The sequence below is a fragment of the Bicyclus anynana genome, chromosome 18 (assembly GCF_947172395.1).
Source record: "Bicyclus anynana chromosome 18, ilBicAnyn1.1, whole genome shotgun sequence".
Lineage (NCBI taxonomy): Eukaryota > Metazoa > Arthropoda > Insecta > Lepidoptera > Nymphalidae > Bicyclus > Bicyclus anynana.
Genome location: NC_069100.1, coordinates 9,384,477 through 9,404,192, shown reverse-complemented (window position 1 = coordinate 9,404,192; position 19,716 = coordinate 9,384,477). Strand labels below are relative to the sequence as shown.

The window sequence follows — 19,716 nt, the reverse complement described above, 5'->3', positions numbered from 1 at the left end:
CGCTGAAACATTCATTCGATCGTTATTAAAATATAATGAATTATTCTTCAGTCGTACGAGAAAGTTCATATAATTACCTAGAAGGTACAATCGTTATAAAGTAACGCCAATTGTGCGACTCATTGATCAAGTAGGTAGCAATGTAGGTAGTGCAAGTCGGTAAAATCTAGTAACAACAAAAATGTTACCAACAAAAAAAAAATAACAAACAATACACAAATTCCGAGCTTCCCTATAACCCTCTGCGTCTATTCAAGTCAGTCATACCAAATAAACAATCATTCAAGCCAACTCGACCCTCCAGCGCCCTCTAAAATGTAGATTAATTCCATATTACTCCACCTGACTTGCCGAGGCAAATTAATAGCGGCCCCATCTGGCCAAACGGAGGGGATTATATTAAATTCCTGCGAATTAATATTAGTTTTTTGACGCACTGATATGCAAGATGCAAAAAAAGGAACTTGCCTCCTATTTTTGGGGTAGGATTTACAAAGTTTGTTTAAAAAAGTGTTATTGTTTATATTTTAACGGTGATGATGTGTGGAAATTATCATTTCTGTTAACATGTGTGGTGATTGATTTATCTTTTGTTCCCAAGGAATACAAAAACGACTTTATGCTAATGAAAAAAGTTTTGTATTCCTTGGGATCAATAGTTTTTTTTTAAATAGCTCAAAGTTATCTTGAGTCCTTTTTTGTAGCATGAATAACAAGGCTTTTTAGAAGAAGTATATAGATATTTAATCGGTTTTATAACAAAACTTAACATTTAAGTTAAAGCTTAAAACAAATAATACCTAAACATATATATATTATAATATTAATAAATAAAAAAATATTAACTGATTAAATACTCATTTTCTCTAGTGACAAACTCCATCCGGTCCGGTATTCCATCACGTTTCTACCGGAAGTAATACCACGCGCGGTTACACCGGTCCAAATGTCCATTATTCTTCCGGATATAGCCCCATTTATTGTGGTATTGGAATTTGCAAACCATGCGGTTTATTTTGTTCTATCGACTATCGATCGGATTGGGAGCCATTTTAGATCCAATTTAATACGAGCATAAAAAATTATGAGATGAGCTTTATGAATGCTAAATGGTGATAACTAATCCTGACCAAAACCGGCTATCAAACAAAACATAAAGTAAAATTTGAACTTAAGACCTTTTGGATTTTAAACGCCCCCTAACCACTGAACCATTGCGGCTTACAATCAAAGCCAAAAAATAACCTAATCCAAACACGCAAAACTGCAACAATACCAACTAATTCATATTCCCGTGCGGGGTTGATTTAATATTGTTTACTGTTACCCCTTGCGGCCCCATCTGCGGCGCGCGATAAACCGCCCCCGGGGACACGGGGACACTGGGGACATGGGAACACGGGGTCCGAATGACACTTCTTGAACAAACTCTCAGGAAATAGAGAAGCAAGCACCGGTTTAGGCGCGTGCCATTTTTGGGTTTATGTTTTTTAATATCCGCCTTGATGTAACTGATAGGTAGTGATAAGAAAATATGAAGGCGTGTGTTATTTTGGGGAGTGATTGATAAAGTCTAACGTGTGTATTCATGGCTAAATGTAGGTGTCTTTTGTTCGCGCATTGCGCCTTTCCCAATCGGTGTTGGTTTTTCATTTCACGACAAAGGGTTCGCGCTTCGTTCACGACGCGCAAACCCTTTGTTTTAACCACTAATTTTATTTATTTAATTCGAATGCAGCGGCAGCTACACCACGGACTAATAGTACAAATTTCAGTCGCAGCCGTAAGAACCACCACACTGTCCATTCTTGTTTTCTTAGATTGTGAACCAAACTGCGATTCTTGCAAGGCGGAATCGCGGCGAGTTTCCTCCTTCATCGTGTTTTGCCACAAAACTTTATAATTGAATTGTTTCTCCCCCAGGCCACCCCCACTTTTTCAACCAGCTGTCCTGCGGGCTGGATATCATCTCGCTGGCCGGCGAATGGCTGACGGCTGCCGCCAACACCAACATGTTCACGTATGAGATCGCGCCAGTCTTCATCCTCATGGAGAACGTCGTGCTCATGAAGATGAGGGAGATGATCGGCTGGAGGTCTGGGGACTCAATCCTTGCACCAGGTAATAGTTAAACCTGATACTAATGACTGGACAGTTGGTTGATATAGGTACAATTTATATCAGAACACCTTAGCGAAATAAAAAACGGAAGCCTCATCAGAATAAAACAGAACAAGCACAATTTTTGTATAAACTTTTTAAATGTTGTCTTGAAAGTGTCATAAGGACACGGAAATTTCTTTGGATTTTGCAAACATCTCTATTCCTTTTTTAAAATGTCAATGTCAGCGCTTGGATGTATGCTTGTAAGCAATGATGCAGTCTATGCTGGAACGCGTTCGCCTAGAACGTGCCCATTGACTCAGACTCGAATCTTTAAATCCTTTCTGTATTCAAAGTTAAAGTTTTCCAATCCAATCTCCTAAATCGTACGGAAGCTATAATTATTTATAAAAAAGATATCAATAACTTATGCTAACTTATCCTAATAGCTGTATTATAAGCTGCATGCTCACGTAGAATGGAAGTTGCATTTATATTGGAAGTTGTAGCTTCTAAGATTCTGTGCCTAAAACTAATAATCACACCCTCTAATCTATCGGCGCGCGAATAACTGTTAATTCAAGTAGTTTTGTCTTACTTAGATTATTCGTTGAACTTGTATTATATCCTACCAGGTGGCTCGGTGTCCAACCTTTACGCGTTCCTAGCAGCTCGTCACCACAAGTTCCCGCAGTACAAGGAGAAGGGGCTTACCAGCATTCCCGGACATCTCGTCATGTTCACTTCTGACCAGGTAACTTAGCGTTCATCAGGTTTCTATTACAAGAAAGAAGATTATTGATATTAAATACTTCACCTAATGAAAATGCACAATGTCTAAAATCATGTTCAGTTCTTGGAGTGTTGGTTTCATGAAACATTGATCCACTTTTAGGCCGGAAAACACTATACGTTTCTTGGCCGCCTGCATCCTGCCACTCTCTCAGTCAACTCGTTTGATGTCGTCACTCCACTTAGTGGAAGTTGACCAACAATCAACTATTAGTATTTGAACAATTGATTGTCCCGCAGTGCCACTACTCCGTGAAGTCGTGTGCTTCGGTGTGCGGACTTGGCACGGACTACTGCGTGTGCGTGCCGTCGGACGAACGCGGGCGCATGATACCCACCGAGCTGGAGCGGCTCGTGCGCTACCACCGCGACCGGGGACATGTGAGTTACACCATCTATCTATTCCTTCAAGTAATAATGCACGGACTACTTCGTGTGCCTTCGGACGAGCGCGGGCGCATGATACCCACCGAGCTGGAGCGGCTCGTGCGCTACCACCGCGACCGGGGACATGTGAGTTAGACCATCTATCTATTCCTTCACGTAATAGTGCACGGACTACTGCGTGTGCGTGCCGTCGGACGAGCGCGGGCGCATGATACCCGCCAAGCTGGAGCGGCTCGTGCGCTACCATCGCGACCGGGGTTGAGTTACACCATCTATCTATTCCTTCACGTAATCTTGCACGGAGTTCTGCGTGTGTGTGCTGTCAGACGAGCGCGGACGGATAAAGGAGAATTTGTGCTCCGATTATAAAAAGAATTTCTTAACGATGTAGTAATAGAATAAAACAAAATCAATAAAATATGGTCGTGGTCCTTCAAGGTGCCGTTCTTCGTGAACGCGACTTCTGGTACGACGGTGCTGGGCGCCTTTGACCCGCTCATGGAGATCGCTGACATCTGCCAGAAGTACGACATGTGGATGCACGTTGATGTGAGTACATTTTCTGTATCAACTACTTACTTTAGACATACATTTTACGTAGCATACATGTCGTTATCAAGTGCATACGGGTATCCGCTTTCCATCAGGTTTCCCACTATGTTTAAACCACTACTAGTTAGGTAGTTAGTAGTTGTGTTAGTACAATCTGTACTAACCTTCTTGTATTGCTTGCAGGCGGCTTGGGGCGGCGGCTTGCTGTTCTCCAAGAAGTACCGCCACCCGCGTCTCACCGGCATTGAAAGGTGAGTAATGCTATAATGACTTAAGGCACTTACTCATTTGTATATAAAATATTAGGTAATCATAATAAAGTCGTGATATACATACCTTTTTTTGGATATCTTTTTTACTCAGCCAGTGTGAATCGGGATATGCATTCCAATTCTATATTGTATGCTATTTTGTATTTTTTTAATTCTCTACAAGTTAGCCTTTGACTACAATCCCACCTGATGACAAGTGATGATGCAATCTAAGATGGAAGCGGGCTAACTTGTTAAGAGTGGGATAAAATCCACACTCCTTTCGGTTTCTACACGACATCGTACCGGAACGCTAAATCGCTTGGCGGTACGTCTTTGTCGGTAGGGTGGTAACTAGCCACCCAAATAGGGTGGTAACAGCAAGACCAATTACGAAAACCTCAATCAGCTCAGCTCAGCTGGGGATCGAATCCAGGACCTCCGTCTTGTAAATCCACCGCGCATACCACTGCGCCAGGGAGGCCGTCAAAATTTTGTATTATAAAAATTAAACGAAAATTTATAGTAAGTAAGTAAGTCTTACATTTCTTAGACCGAGATTTACATTATTTGGTCTTCGCACCGAGACTCGAACATGGACCTTACTTTTCTAACAACTAAACTCAATACCAAAAGGTTCTGTACTTAGAAGCAGCCCTCGCATGTCACTCGCTCCACTACACACGCCTGCGGCATTTGCTCCCCCCTCCCCCTGCCCCCTCTAGCGCGTCGGTATTTAACAGCAATGATTGATGGCGGCTAATGGCGGGAAGATGGGATTAATCCGCCTCGCCCGCTAAACCAAAGATGGGATTAGGTATTGATGGGAAACGGGGAAAATAGGTCGGGAAATAGGCAACACTCGAAACATTTTCTGTGAAGCTAAATAGAGATATAAATAAAGCAAATGTTTTTTATGTCGCTTTTTTTTTAAAATTTGCGTTTACAACCCTCGTAACTTTAACTTTTAGACCAATTATTATCACCATTATCAAATATTATGTAATTTGAACCTGACGTTTCAAAAGTGCATAAAAATCAAGCCTAATTGAAATAAATGAAGTTTGACTTGACTTTATGTTTTATATAGTCAAAAATTATTCAAAAAACAAAATTTATTCATTTCACTTAGTTTACAAACACTTTTGGGACGATAAGTTTGACTCTACCATCGTTTTTATAGGCAGGAGAGTTGAATTCTTCTCTCTCTTGATCTAACATGATACTTTAAATAGAGAGAGGAAGAGAAGAGAGAAACTCACATTGTGAAACATTACACACATCGATTTTTTTTTGTCACCCACCATGTCCTAAAAATATTTTCACGGATTCGGAACGGATGCAATGGGTAACCGCCCCTTAAAATGTACTGCCTCAATTTCCGAAGAAAATTTTGTACTAAGGTCCAAAGAAAAGACAGTCTCCGTGTAAGCACTTCAAATGTAAAGTGTATAGTGTCGCGAGTGTATCTCGCAGTATTGACACAGTTGCGCTCTCCCGCCCGCTCTCCACACTAATCCCTGCTACGGAGGGCGGGCGGCTCTCTCTCACACCGTGGAGAACTTTCCTCTAACTAAATTTAACACATGAGTCGATAGCCTGCAAATATTGAAACTAAAATTCTAAGAACATGTAAAAAGTCATTTAAAATTTACGTAATTTTAAATAATGTTTTCGTTATTCATGGCACGTTAGTGTGATTTTCCCATTAAAAATCGCTTTTATACCTAACTAGAACGAATATATTACTACAAATAGCGCTATTACGCATATTAGAGGGAAAAGATAAAGTGATTGAATTAATCAAAGTGGATCGTGATTAATCATTTTTTTCGCCTTTCATTATCGCGATCTAGGGACTCTTTCACTTACGTTACATTCATGGGATCGGTGTGAAACACCGGAAGGTGATAGTTTTGATCCTGACCAGCTGGAATTGATGTATCCATTTCAAATACAGTTTTTTTCGACTAACGAATTGGAGGGGAAAGTGAATATTGGTCATATTTAAAAAAAGATTTGGCAAATATTCATTATTAAAAAGAGTAGAGAAAATCTTAACTATTAATTTATGTAATTTGTTTTGTTGATTGATCAAAGTGTATCGTTATTAACCATTTTTTTCGCCTACCACGATCGCGATCTTAGGACTCGTACGTTATATTCGTGGGATCGGTGTGAGAGGCGGCCGTCCCGTGTGATAAACGAGCAGTGCAGCGATGTCGCTTTGTTTTTTACCCCTCAAAGCTTTAATTGATTGCAGCCCCTCTCGCACTCTCGACGGTAAAAACTTTGTTTTAATGCTTACTCCCTGCATACCCCGACGGCATCCCCAATATAGAGAGAAATTGTAGACTACGCTTTTTCAAAATTTTGAAAACCTTTGGCGCATTACGAGTAGCTTTATAACTGCTGAGAGGTCGACGTTCGAGTTTTAGCTCGGATCTGTTTAATAATTAAAAATCTATACTAATGTTAGAAAGAGGATTAGTATTTGATTGTTTGTTTGCATTGAATAGGCTCCGAAACTACTGAACCGATTTGAAAAACTCTTTATTATTTTCTCGGGTGTGGTATGGTGACTTTAGTTTTTGTTATAACCCTACCGACAAGTCGTGATTTATATTTACACCTACTATTCGAATTCGAATTTATGTAGTGATGAGACAAGATGACAGATGAGGCGTCTTAAATTCTCATAAAACTCAATAAAATGAGCACCAGTAAGAAAAGTTTGTACATACCTATCTTAATCTAGCTGGTTAGCGGACAAAATTAAGCGAAATTTACTTAATTTATTCTTTATGAATATAAATAAAATTGAAGTCTCTGTCTGTGATATCAAACCAACTGCGTTTTCTCATGTGCGTAAAATTATTTACACGATACTAAAACAAAATCAAACTTTTTATGATTGTTGAACAGATTTTATTAGGATTTCCATAAGGAGGTTGTTGATCAACATATAGACTGTCCGCGAGATTTGAGAATAACGGCATTTCACGTTAATAGTCCAGTCAGTTTAGCCTGGAAATGGAATTAATTCAAAGTCGCTACTTTTTGGATAAAATGTTGTTGATGCTTATCACAAAAAGTTAATGTTATAGATAAAGTTTATAACAAAAACATTGGTTTTTTAATAATAAACAATTTCACTCATGTCAAAAAAAGCTGCAAACTTGATACAAGTTATATAATGTTGTTTTCTATTAGCATATAAAATTGCAGCACCGTTGCTTTTTTTCTCTCAAAGTTATTAATAATAATAATTTTTCGCATTTTTCACCCCCCGCACACCCCTAGGACGCTGCAACATTTTATAGTTTCTAGTTTTAGCGATATAAATAACATATCCAAAAAGCAGCGACATTGAATTTATTCCATTTCCAGGCTAAACTGACTGGACTATAACGAAATCGCAGGCGTCCGGAATAAAATTATTGTTTTTGTTTTAGAGCTGATTCCGTGACATGGAACCCTCACAAGCTGATGGGCACTCTGCTGCAGTGCTCCACCGTGCACTTCAAATACGAAGTGAGTTGCAAAACACTAAAAATATATCTTGGTTGTTAAAATTATTTTTTTATGTTAACTTTTTCTCAATTCAAAGTAACACTTTTAAGAAAATTTTAACATTTGTGGCATCAAAATTGTTAATATTACTTACCTGCTCCTGTAGCCAAGTGACACTTCGATTCTCTTTCTACGATCGCTAACGCTTCGAAAACTAGAAAAATGTATGGCAATGACAGATCTTGATCACGTGACCTGTCGATAGCAAATGTCATTCACATACATTTTTCTAGTTTTCGAAGCGTTTGCGATCGTAGAACGAGAATAGATGTGCCACTTGGCTACAGGGCCCTGATTAGAAATGCAAAAAAATGTTAAGTTAGGGTAAACCGTGATTTGGCCATCATAGTTAAATTTTACAATAAATTGAACCCCATTTCTATAAATTTCAACGGTCAACCGATTTCTTACCAATTAGCTAAAATTCAAAACGTTTGAGACGCGGAAACAAAATAGATATGTACTTATAACATTTATATTATTAGTACGGATTATAATATTCAAATTGAGTGAGTTTGAGTGTAATCCAATGAACTGTCAGTACAGACAAACATCTGGTTGAGGAGATAGGGACACCCTTTTCTCACTTTGCATATCAATTTGTTGACATATTTTATCTTCCAAAGCCAGTGATGTCCCTTCTGTAGATGTTTACAAATGATTAGCATCATAATAAACTCTAATACGTGTTCACGTAATGATTAGATGCTAATTACTTATTTTATATGTTCCATCTAAGTATGTATTAGGCAAACGCCTATGTATTAGGCATACATGTAATTAGCATCTAATAATTTAAATATTTTCACCTACATTCCCTTAAGATTTGTTATAACGTGACGTCTCTTAGAAAAGATGTATTTTATTTTTACTCTTGGTACATACCAACAAATCATCATCATCATCATCATCATTATCATCAACCCATATTCGGCTCACTGTCGAGCTCGAGTATCTTGCAGAATGAGAGGGGTTAGGTCAATAGTCCACCACGCTGGCTCAAAGCGGATTGGGCATTCGTATTCATTTGTTGATACCAACAAATGAATATGAATATCTTTACATTTTTAACCGTCTTAACAAAAAAAAGGAGGAGGTTCTCAATTCAACGCGTATGTTTTTTTTCATTTTCTTTTTAATGTTTGTTAAATAAGGTAACTTCTTCTTCGATTTCGTAATTTCTTAACCGATTTTGTAAATTCTTTTTTGTTTGTAATATTAAATTTTTGTGATTTAGAAGTCGGTTGAATTTATTTTGTAAAAAAGATTGTATACAGTTCCATAACTGTATTAATTTGTTCTGGGATTTTGGCTTCATTGCGCGTTGACGACAAAAACGCTATATAACTTAATGAAAATTACTTCAGCATTATAGAATATTAATTTATAACTTTTTAGACAGAGAAATGTTATAAGCAAACCGTTTTTATTAATTAAAACTTCAGTCTAACTTAGTCAAGTGTGCCAAATTGATATTAACCAGCTTGACTTGCATTAAGCGCTCCATTTTCAAAGTTAAATGTTATTGGAGGGAGTTTAGGTCTATTTTCCGGCGGAAAAGTCATCTTTCGCAGATATGCCATCCACGTCGGCTCAATATGCTGAACAATAAATCTTGACAAACCACGCCCACGCGGTAAACTTCGTTAATAGTGATGCACTTGTGATAGTTTTATCGATATGGCGATTATATACGTTTTGAGAAAAATCTAAAACTAATAATATTTACTATAATTCTAGTTAACAGATTTCTTTGTAAACAGAATCTCTGTCGAACGTTCTTATGGTAACTTTTACTTAGGCACTCGGTTTGTAGGCTAGTAAAAATAATTTAACAATTACTGTAGGTGCTGGATTATTAATTTTGTTACATTTACCAATTCTCTATATCTTAATGGACGGCCAGGCTGTCGATGGCTTGGATGTAGAAACAATAGAACACCGATTTATCCGAACTAATAGGGTAGAGTAGGGTAGGGAAGTAAGTGCATATAAGTAAGTGGGAAGTAAGCGAAGCTTGACCGGGTCCGCTAGTTTTAAGTATTTATTTATAAAAATTACTTGTCACTATTTAATGTAATTTTGTGCTCCTATGGTGACAGACTATTCTCCAAATATGGCTAACTGATTACTAGAAAGTTTAGAAGTATGGTTTTCATTTTTATTTTTCAATAAATGGCCAAGATATTTTATTAGAATTAGAGACAATTTGAAAGTATGAACTGCGGTTTACACGGAAGGTAGCAATTATCATTTTAATATAGACGTCTGCCCAGTACTGCTGCAGTATTATTAACTGGGCAGACGTTTGATCGTATCGAAAAATCAAAAAAAAATAATTGAAATAGACAACTACGTGTCTGTTTCAATTATTTATTTAAATTATCGATATCGCACCGTTACATGTCTATGACAACATGACAGTGGCACGCGCTGCTTTTAATTAAATTCCTGCCGACACTTTCTAACATATGTTGCCAATTTGCCCCTCTTACTAGTCCTACTGCTACAGGATATACAACCTTATAACCATAGCATAAGGTCATAATTTGATTGAATATATTTCTGTTGGTTTTGCAAAACAGGGCACAATTTTACTTGAATAAAATAGATTCTATTGCAATATGTTAGAGTCGGTTTTTGCGCGACGTTATCATTTAGAGATATTAGTTACAGATACCGGAGCACGTCTGCGTTTGATGATGTTTTCATGGTGTATAATTCAAACTTTATGTTGTGTATGATTGTAGATATAAGGGGATTAGGGGATTTGGAGTGAATAGGCTCTATTTGCAATGTAGAGAATGCGGGCATTCGTTATACCTATACCTAAGAATTGTACCTACAAAGTGTAGTAGTTCTATATCCATAGGTAAACAAATAAGATTAATATTGCTATACTTACCTAAGTCTTATCTCATAGTTACCCTAAAATTTTGAAATTAATACATTACATGCAGTTTAAAATTAAGAAATTTGAGAGTTAATAGTTTCTCGTAATTTTCAAAACTAAATATATACCTGAAACTATGAGTTTTGATATAGAATGTATCCCTCTCTTCTACAATTACCCAGATAATTTTTATACGAGGAATTCGTCATGAGTCATATCCAATTTTATAGTGCTTTTTAGTGTCCCACGAATACGAACTAATACCTCCTAAATCAAACGGCCTTACTTCCCAAGACCGCACTTCCTAATCATTTTTTTAATAAATTGTCTATGCATTAAAGATTTTTTGCATTTTAACTAGAATTAAAACGTAATCAGCTAGGTACAAGATCCAATCAATAAGGCTACTTAAATTCTAAGTAACGCCATACTTATAGGTACCTAACACTTCCAATGTCTAGTACTTGGTAGGTAAATTATCATACGATTAGAGTTGCCTGGTCGTCGAAATTAAAAGCCTGGACAGTCCAGTCAGTTTAGTACATCAGTATTAATTGGTACAACCATTCATGACTATTACCGTAAATGTTGTTCCCTCACACACTCGTCGTTCGCTCGTTTGCTAAATTTAGAGCCTAACAAAAGCCGGACTAGCCGGACACCGTTTATTTTGGCCGGACACGGAACAGAAAAGCCTAACTACGAGTATCCGGATACCTGGCAACACTACGTATATTTTAAACAAGAATTTTTCGAGCAGGGCATCCTGCTGAGCTGCAACGCGATGTCAGCCGAGTACCTGTTCATGACAGACAAGATCTACGACCCGCGCTACGACACGGGCGACAAGGTGATCCAGTGCGGCCGACACAACGACATCTTCAAGCTGTGGCTGCAGTGGAGGGGCAAGGTAACCAACTATAGCCTGGCAAATTTATAACACTACCGATGGTCAGCGGGGGCTGGGAGGCAGGTAGCGATGACAGATAAGTCCACAACTGATGCATAACACTTCCAGCCTCTTCCTCCACAACTTCACACCCACTTTTCCTCCCCGTCCCCCGCATATCATGAAGTGCGTAAGTTGTCTTACGTACTCCGGGTTGAGAATTTTTACAGAAAATTTCTTAGAAGAGGGCAAAGCTCAGCTCTACCCCCTATACATATAGACGGTTTATTACATACGATGTAATATGGCGTCCGCGTGGAATTCAGTTTTTCACGGAAACGGAATGGATTTTTCCGGGATGAAAAGTAGCCTTTGTGTCAAACCAGAGTAAAATCTATTTCCATTCCAAATTTCAGCCAAATAGCTTCAGTAGTAGCGGCGTTAAAGAGTAACATACATCCAAACAGACATCCATACAAACTGTTGCGTTTATAATATTAGTAGGCCACCATTAACCGTCTTTTTAAGCGGTTTAGTATGCGGTTACTGAAATATTGCATCAACATATTTCAGTTCACTAGTTCAGCTATCTATGTATGAAAAAGTACCTGCTGACTTACTTCCATTCTTTCTCTCTTGATTCTTTTCTTGTACCCATTAATCGAAAGTGTACGTACATATATAAAGTTTTCATAATCTCCTGTCTTCAGGGAACCTCGGGCTTCGAGCGTCTCATGGACAGGCTGATGGAGCTGACGGAGTATATGGTGCGCCGCATCAGGGAGCAGAGCGACAAGTTCTACCTGATCCTCGAGCCGGAGATGGTGAACGTCAGCTTCTGGTACCTGCCCAAGCAGCTGAGGGGCCTGCCCCATGACAAGAACAAGGAGGTTAAGCTGGGCAAGGTAAGGAATAGAAACAACAGGAAAAAAATAAAGATTTTGATTTGAGAAAATCCTCTTAACGTACGTTTAACTTCGACGTCTGGTGATTGATAAGAGACGTTGTTGGTTGGATTGCATAAATCGAATTATTTATTTCAATTATTCATTTTGATAAACCAAATAATTCGCTTTACCAGTACTGCTCAAGCCTCAAAATTTAATAGGGCCGGTCCCAGCACTGAGAGGTCGTGGCTTACCCAATTTACGTCTAATTCGAGTGGAAGGATATTATTGGTCTAAATATTTGTTTAACTAGCAGACAATCCGCAACTTCGTTCGAGTGAAACCCTACTCCCACCCTATCCTGCTCCCACCCTACGCCTACCCAAACCATACCCCTAGCCTACCCTACCCCTACTCTACCCTAATCCTATGTCCATTGTCCGTCTCCTGGTTCTAAGCTACCTTTCCACCAATTTTCAATGAAATCGGTCCGGTTGGACCGATTTCCTGAGTTATAAATATTGTAACTAACACGACTATCTTTTATAATAATATGTAGGTATAGATAGAAGATAGATATGTAGATGTTTATACGTCTTTAGTTTGTAAAATAAAAAAGTAAGTCTTAATATATAAATGCGAAAGGTCATTCATCACGAAATCTTAAAAACCGCTTGACGTGTAGAGATGAAATTTGGCAGGAAGGTAGCATGTAGTTAGTAGGTATCCGCTAAGAACGGATTTTGCGATAGGAGCGTTTTTAGGAGGTCAAAGAGCGGACGAAGTCGCGGGCATCCGCTAGTAATAATATAAGTAATACTTACTGAATGTAATCCGCAGGTGTGTGCCAAACTAAAAGGCCGCATGATGCAAGCTGGCACCATCATGGTGGGCTACCAGCCCGACGACCGGCGGCCGAACTTCTTCCGCAACATCATCTCTTCAGCTGCCGTCACCGAGAAGGACGTGGACTTCCTCCTCTCGGAGATTGACCGCCTCGGACACGACATCATCGTGGATTAAAACTATGACGTCACTCAACACGTCGTAAGATTTATTTAACATTTAGCGTCGAATGTTCAGTAAAATTTAACATTATTCTGTTACAATTCGCTCAAATTATTATTATTGCCAATTTACAAGGATATAGAATAAGTAATTTATTATATTATGTACCACTATTTACTGAAGTAACGTGTTACTAATTTTAGGTTTGTACTCGTAGGTGTGAATTTGATGATATATAACATCATTTGAAATCTTAGTGAAGAGTACTCATCAGAATAAATATATTTAAATTAACGAAATGCTTGCGTATGATTAATTCTCAACATCGATCTGTCTTCCGATAGTGTAGTTTGTAATTAAGATTTATTTAACGTAAAAGTATTGTTAAAATAAACTCTGTACGGGTATATATTTTCGTCTAAACTATATCTGTGTGTGATTTCAGGAGTGCCATGTTTATATGTGTGTATAATGTAAACTAATTGTAAAATGTAGTTACTATTAGACTTTACTGGAATATATAAATGTAATTCGTTTGTTTTCAATATATTTGGTCCAGACATATTTAACATGTTAAAAATACTTACGAAATCTACTTCACTTGTTTATAAACATAAATTATATAAGTTGTTGAACAACAATAAAAAATTTAATAATTCTTGAATTTTGTTAGAGTTTATAAATCTGACCGTCTACAAATATATATAGGTATAATTATTTTTTGTTATCTTTCAAAATTATAATAAAGTTTCTCACCTTATTGTATTGACAATGAAAATATTATATTTATGTAAGTAGGTAATACATTTAGGTAAACGTATGCTATAAATGATATAGTGTTTAGTGTGATATGAATGGATGAGGTACTTCGGTAGCTACTGAATGAAAATGAAAAATAAACTTTTTGGAATTGTTCGTGAGTCTGTTTGTAATGTAGAAATTCAGAATACGTATAAAGTTTATTATTATATTATAGGTCTCTCACTCTATATAACTCACTGATATATATTGTAATTAATAATACCAAAAAATACTATTTATTATTCGTTTGATATACAAGGAGATATTTTTTGTAGTTTGCAAATTTCTTTTGGTGCTTTAGTATCGTTAGTTGAATATATTTTTTGTGACAGTCTTTTTAATTAGTCTTTTAACTTCGGGGACATTTCAAACCTTTACAGTATCGGTATTTTATAGATTTTGAGAACATTTATCTAAGTGGTAGGTATCTTGTTACATTGTAACTTAAATATTTTATCATAATATAGATAGGTATATAGGTTTAGGGAATGTAATTCACTTATATACGAACATATCTCCCGTTTTGCCAATTAATAATATATTTTAATATTTTGAAAATGTTTGGCGCGTACAAAATAACTCGATCTTTTCTTTTTCTTTTCACATATTATGGTAATTTGTTTTTTTTTGGATATAGGTAAGATTAGGTTTATGCTGAAACTTTAAACTATAATCAAGTTACAACAATTCGTGTTCATTTGATTGGTACAATTTATTCATTTTAAGTAGGTTTAGTCACTAATTATGATTTTGATATAGACATACTCGTATGCATAATTATTACGATTATATATTTTATTTTACAAAAAATGTGGGCTGTGTGGCTATCAAATTCCTAAACTAATTGATTATCTACCACGATACGCTAGCCGCAGTATGAATATTGGTTTAAAAAAAAAAAAAAAAAAAAAACATACATACAGCCGAACGTAGAACCTCCTCCTTTTTGGAAGTCGGTTAAAAATATGGGTCTACCCCCACTCAAGCGCAAAAGTATTACTTAGTGAACAAATAAATACATTTAAAAATCATAATATTAAATGTTCTGCTTTTTTAGAAAAAACAGCCAGTAATATACAATATCTATCTTTTGCCACTCTTTTGCTTATTTTTTAATTTTTATTACTTCGATTTTTTTACATAATTAGAGATAATTATTACTAGGATTAAAGTAGTTATTCTAACGGTAATATGTGTAAATATACGAAAATCTTGTGACGATGACAATAATAAAATGTAGATTAGTGATATTTTTAGTTTTTAAATCGACGCCATCCCGATTTTCACATTATGGCGTTTAGGACGATAACCTTATGTTGTAATAAATAGTTATGCGAATAAACTATAAGTTTATTCGCTAAGATTTTAATGAAAACTGTCTGTCAAATTAAACATTAACATGTAAATAAGTAGACTTTATAATTAGAAAGATTCGAAAACTCGTGCATGTATCTAAACAGAGCGTAGATACTTACCTACCTATTATCTTCTCAGGATAGATCAATAGATTTTTCAAACCTTATAAATTTTTAACCAGCGTTGATAATCATTGTGAAATTATGAATCAATTGTATTTTTTCCTTTTTATATTTTATTATGTGTAGTTATTTAAATATATAATATATTCTAAGGTAGATATATGGGTATCAAAAGCTTCAAGCTTTAGTTATATAAAATGTCATAAAATATTTATTGTCAATGTCAATATAATAAGACAAAATCTTCCAAAATGTCTTCCAAGTTTGTTAAAAAATTCTCATGTATAAAATAATGAAAAATATCCCTTATTTGAAAATTTTAGATGCATATGCATTGTGCGTGAATGTTTCATAAAAATTTCATAATGTAAAATGGTTCAATTTAAACCTACCTGCCACAAAGACAAAGATTAAATCTTTTACCCAATGACGAAGGAAAGAGCTACTATATTTTGACCCACCATTGTATAGGATATCATTGAAAAAGATCATATCAAGAGACTTATGAATTGTTTTCATGCTTGAAAACTCTGTCTGTCTGTCTGTCTACTATCTACTCTTCAACAAACACAGCCTTCCTAAATTATAATAATAATATTGGTCTTAAAATTATACTGTCTTTAAAACTTTAAAATAAAGAATATATATACCTACCAATCAATATTATTTGTATAGGCAAGGCATAGGCAACAAGTAGGTAGACTTTTATTATGAATTTTGGCAGGTGGGTAGGTATTTGTATATTTTTAAGGTCTCATTATGTCAATTTGTCCTGTTATCGACTCGACTGTGTAACGCCCTACTCCGCAAATCCCTATATTGTGGCGCCTCCCGCGCGAGATACGTGAAAACTGCCCATGGGCACAAAAGTTCCCAATTTCTTTTAAGTTGTAGGTATATTGGAGCTATAAAAACTAATTTATTGGTGGGAATTATTCATTATGGTAGCCGAATTTTAACATGGCAACCCAATTATTTTATGATGTTGTATTGAGTGAATAAAGGTTTAATGCTTTTGCTTAAAAATAAGGGATATTTTTACTGTATGTTGTGTGTTAGCGTAGATGCGGCGTACTTATATCATGTTTCGATTGTCTTTACGACGCGTTAGCCAAATTATTACTCCCTGTTGTTGCTGATTGTGAACCTGTATAACCTAAATATATGGTAATGTTGTTAGCTTGTGTTGTTTTATTTTCATATTTTCCTTTTTAGGTCCGCGGCATACCTACAGTGAAGCGAGCCAAAGGAAAACGTTATAAACATAGTTGAGGTACATAGATAAACAATGTGCCTTTGACCCTCTTTGACCACACGACTGTAGTAACCAGTAAAATTTATTTTTATTTCTCATACTCGGAAAGTAATATTGTTTTGTTCCGAGTATTGGGTGGAAAATGCTGCTTCCCTCCATAGGGAGGGAATAACTCATACAAATGACTTTCCACCTAAGGGCCGGAATGAACTTTAAAAATAGAACTGCTGTCAGCTGTGAAACTTATTTTAAAAAATGCAGCGGTCATAGATGCCATAGATTATAGAGTAGTTGCGGCCATTTGAGTTTCTAAACAGCCAGTGTGAACATAGCGGAAACTTCATAAATCTGATTATGTAGCAACACGCTGCGAGTTCTTTAGATAAAATTAGCCCTTGACTACAATCTCACCTGATGGTAAGTGATGATGCAATCTAAGATGGAAGCGGGCTAACTTGTTAGGAGTAGGATAAAATCCACACTCCTTTCGGTTTCTACACGACATCGTACCAGAACGCTAAATCACTTGGCGGTACGTCTTTGTTGGTAGGGTGGTAACTAGCCACGGTCGAAGCCTCCCACCAGCCAGACCTGGACAAATTAAGAAAATCTCAATCGGTCCAGCGGGGATCGAACCCAGGACCTTCGTCTTGTAAATTCACCGCGCATACCACTGCGCCACAGAGGCCGTCTAAACCTAAAGATGTTTTTAATTTCGAGATATAAATAAAACGCCATGCGTCGGATTTTAATATTTTTATTGGAAACAAAATAATAATTACGCTATATATTGCACGTGACTCCGTCTACAGACCCACACGTTTGAGCAATACCCACTTACGCTTACTGCAACAAACACAATTTAAGCCGATTTACACTTTATTATCATCGGCATATGGTACATAATCTAAAACAGAAATTTTTACTCTTTCGACGACAGGCAATACACAGACGGAGCAATTTTGATTTCAGAATTGCAGCAATTAATGTCTCGTCATGTTCATGAAATATGTTATACTCGTATTTACTACACACCGACAAATCGGGTGCAAAAATTGTTGGAAAATAATAAGCTTCTTATAACTTCATGTAACTCGAAAAAAGTAAATGATATTTGCTAATTGTTGCACATCAAGCGATGAATATTTGCAGGCATATCTGAGCAAACAGTCCATAAATGTGCCGACAATATGCAAAGAAACGTTAAAAGCTACAGCGCAAGGCGTATCCCGGCAATATGATAGTATTATTTCTTTAGGGACCTTACCCTACATATTGTCAAGGTTAGGAGTGTTCGAGACCTTCCAAAACCTGTGTGCATTTCTCATTTTGCACCATATTTACAACAACAGCATCTCTAGCATGACAAAGTTATCTCTTTAGTTGTTAAACATTCCTGAAATTAGCACATGGACTTTATACCAGTTCATTACGTTTTACCTTCACTAATTTAAAATCACGGCAACCATGACCGGTCTTTTGCTGCAATCATTAAAGAAAACTTTAAATAAAAATTTTAATAAAAAAAATTCAACCGACTTCCAACTCAAAAAATAACTTTAACTAAAAAGCAAAAAATAACATCCTACCTATGTGCTACCTTCTGATCAGTTTGAAGGCGGTCCCAAGCCAGTGATGTTTTAATTAAATACGTTTAAACTACAAAATTTCTGTGATTATTCCAGAAACAGCTTTAATTAAAACACGACACTGGCTTGGCACCGCCTTCAAACTGATCAGAAGGTAGCACATAGGTAGGATGTTATTTTTTGCTTTTTAGTTAAAGTTATTTTTTGAGTTGGAAGTCGGTTGAATTTTTTTTATTAAAATTTTTATTTTTTTATTTTTAGTGTTAGCATCTCTTCACTGTGCTTCCACCAGACCCTTAATACAGTCGCAATCCATCTAGGTGGAAAGTTCTCATCAATACAAATTTATCAAGTCCAAACACAAGGTAGCTACTGTGAACCGTCGAGGAGTTCTCTTCACTGTCTCTCGTCTTCATCATCAGACCCTTAATACAGTCACAATCCATCTAGGTGGAAAGTTCTCATCAATACAAATTTATCAAGTCCAAACACAAGGTAGCTACTGTGAACCGTCGAGGAGTTCTCTTCACTGTCCCTCGTCTTCATCATCAGACCCTTAATACAGTCATAATCCATCTAGGTGGTAAGTTCTCATCAATACAAATTTATCAAGTCCAAACACAAGGTAGCTACTGTGAACCGTCGAGGAGTTCTCTTCACTGTCCCTCGTCTTCATCATCAGACCCTTAATACAGTCATAATCTATCTAGGTGGTAAGTTCTCATCAATACAAATTTATCAAGTCCAAACACAAGGTAGCTACTGTGAACCGTCGAGGAGTTCTCTTCACTGTCCCTCGGCTTCATCACCAGACCCTTAATACAGTCACAACCCATATAGGTGGAAAGTACTCATCAATACAAATTAATCAAGCCCAAACAAAAGGTGACTGCTGTAAATCCTTGACGAGTTCCATCGTCTGTGTTTCGGCTCCATCATCAGATCAACTCCAAACCTTCATAAAGTTGTAGTGGTTTAAAATATCTTATGGAAACACTAACAAACGTACTAGCCGTCTCTACAACTTTCGAAAGTTCCCCTCAATTTCTCCAGGATGCCATCATCAGATCCTGACATGAAAAAAATGGGACCACCCTGGAAGTAAACCCTACAAAACAAAAAAAGAATTTTCAAAATCGGTCTATAATTGACGGAATTATCGCTGGACATACATAAAAAAAAAAAAAAAAAAACATACATACAGCCGAACGTAGAACCTCCTCCTTTTTGGAAGTCGGTTAAAAAGTTGTATCAAAGT

General features: G+C 36.6%; 1 protein-coding gene across 2 annotated transcripts in view; it reads left to right on the top strand.

The window, feature by feature from the left end:
• LOC112053175 (glutamate decarboxylase) overlaps positions 1-16,794 on the top strand; it is a 32,544-nt gene extending 15,750 nt beyond the window's left edge. For both annotated transcript variants that reach the window (XM_052886838.1, XM_052886837.1), the window contains 9 exons: positions 1,924-2,121; positions 2,739-2,857; positions 3,136-3,276; positions 3,721-3,831; positions 4,018-4,085; positions 7,541-7,619; positions 11,312-11,461; positions 12,151-12,345; positions 13,168-16,794. In XM_052886838.1, the coding sequence (XP_052742798.1) occupies positions 1,924-2,121; positions 2,739-2,857; positions 3,136-3,276; positions 3,721-3,831; positions 4,018-4,085; positions 7,541-7,619; positions 11,312-11,461; positions 12,151-12,345; positions 13,168-13,350 (1,244 nt within the window). In that variant the 3' untranslated portion in view covers positions 13,351-16,794. The remainder of the gene's footprint in view (positions 1-1,923; positions 2,122-2,738; positions 2,858-3,135; positions 3,277-3,720; positions 3,832-4,017; positions 4,086-7,540; positions 7,620-11,311; positions 11,462-12,150; positions 12,346-13,167) is intronic.
• Positions 16,795-19,716: the final 2,922 nt, after the last annotated feature.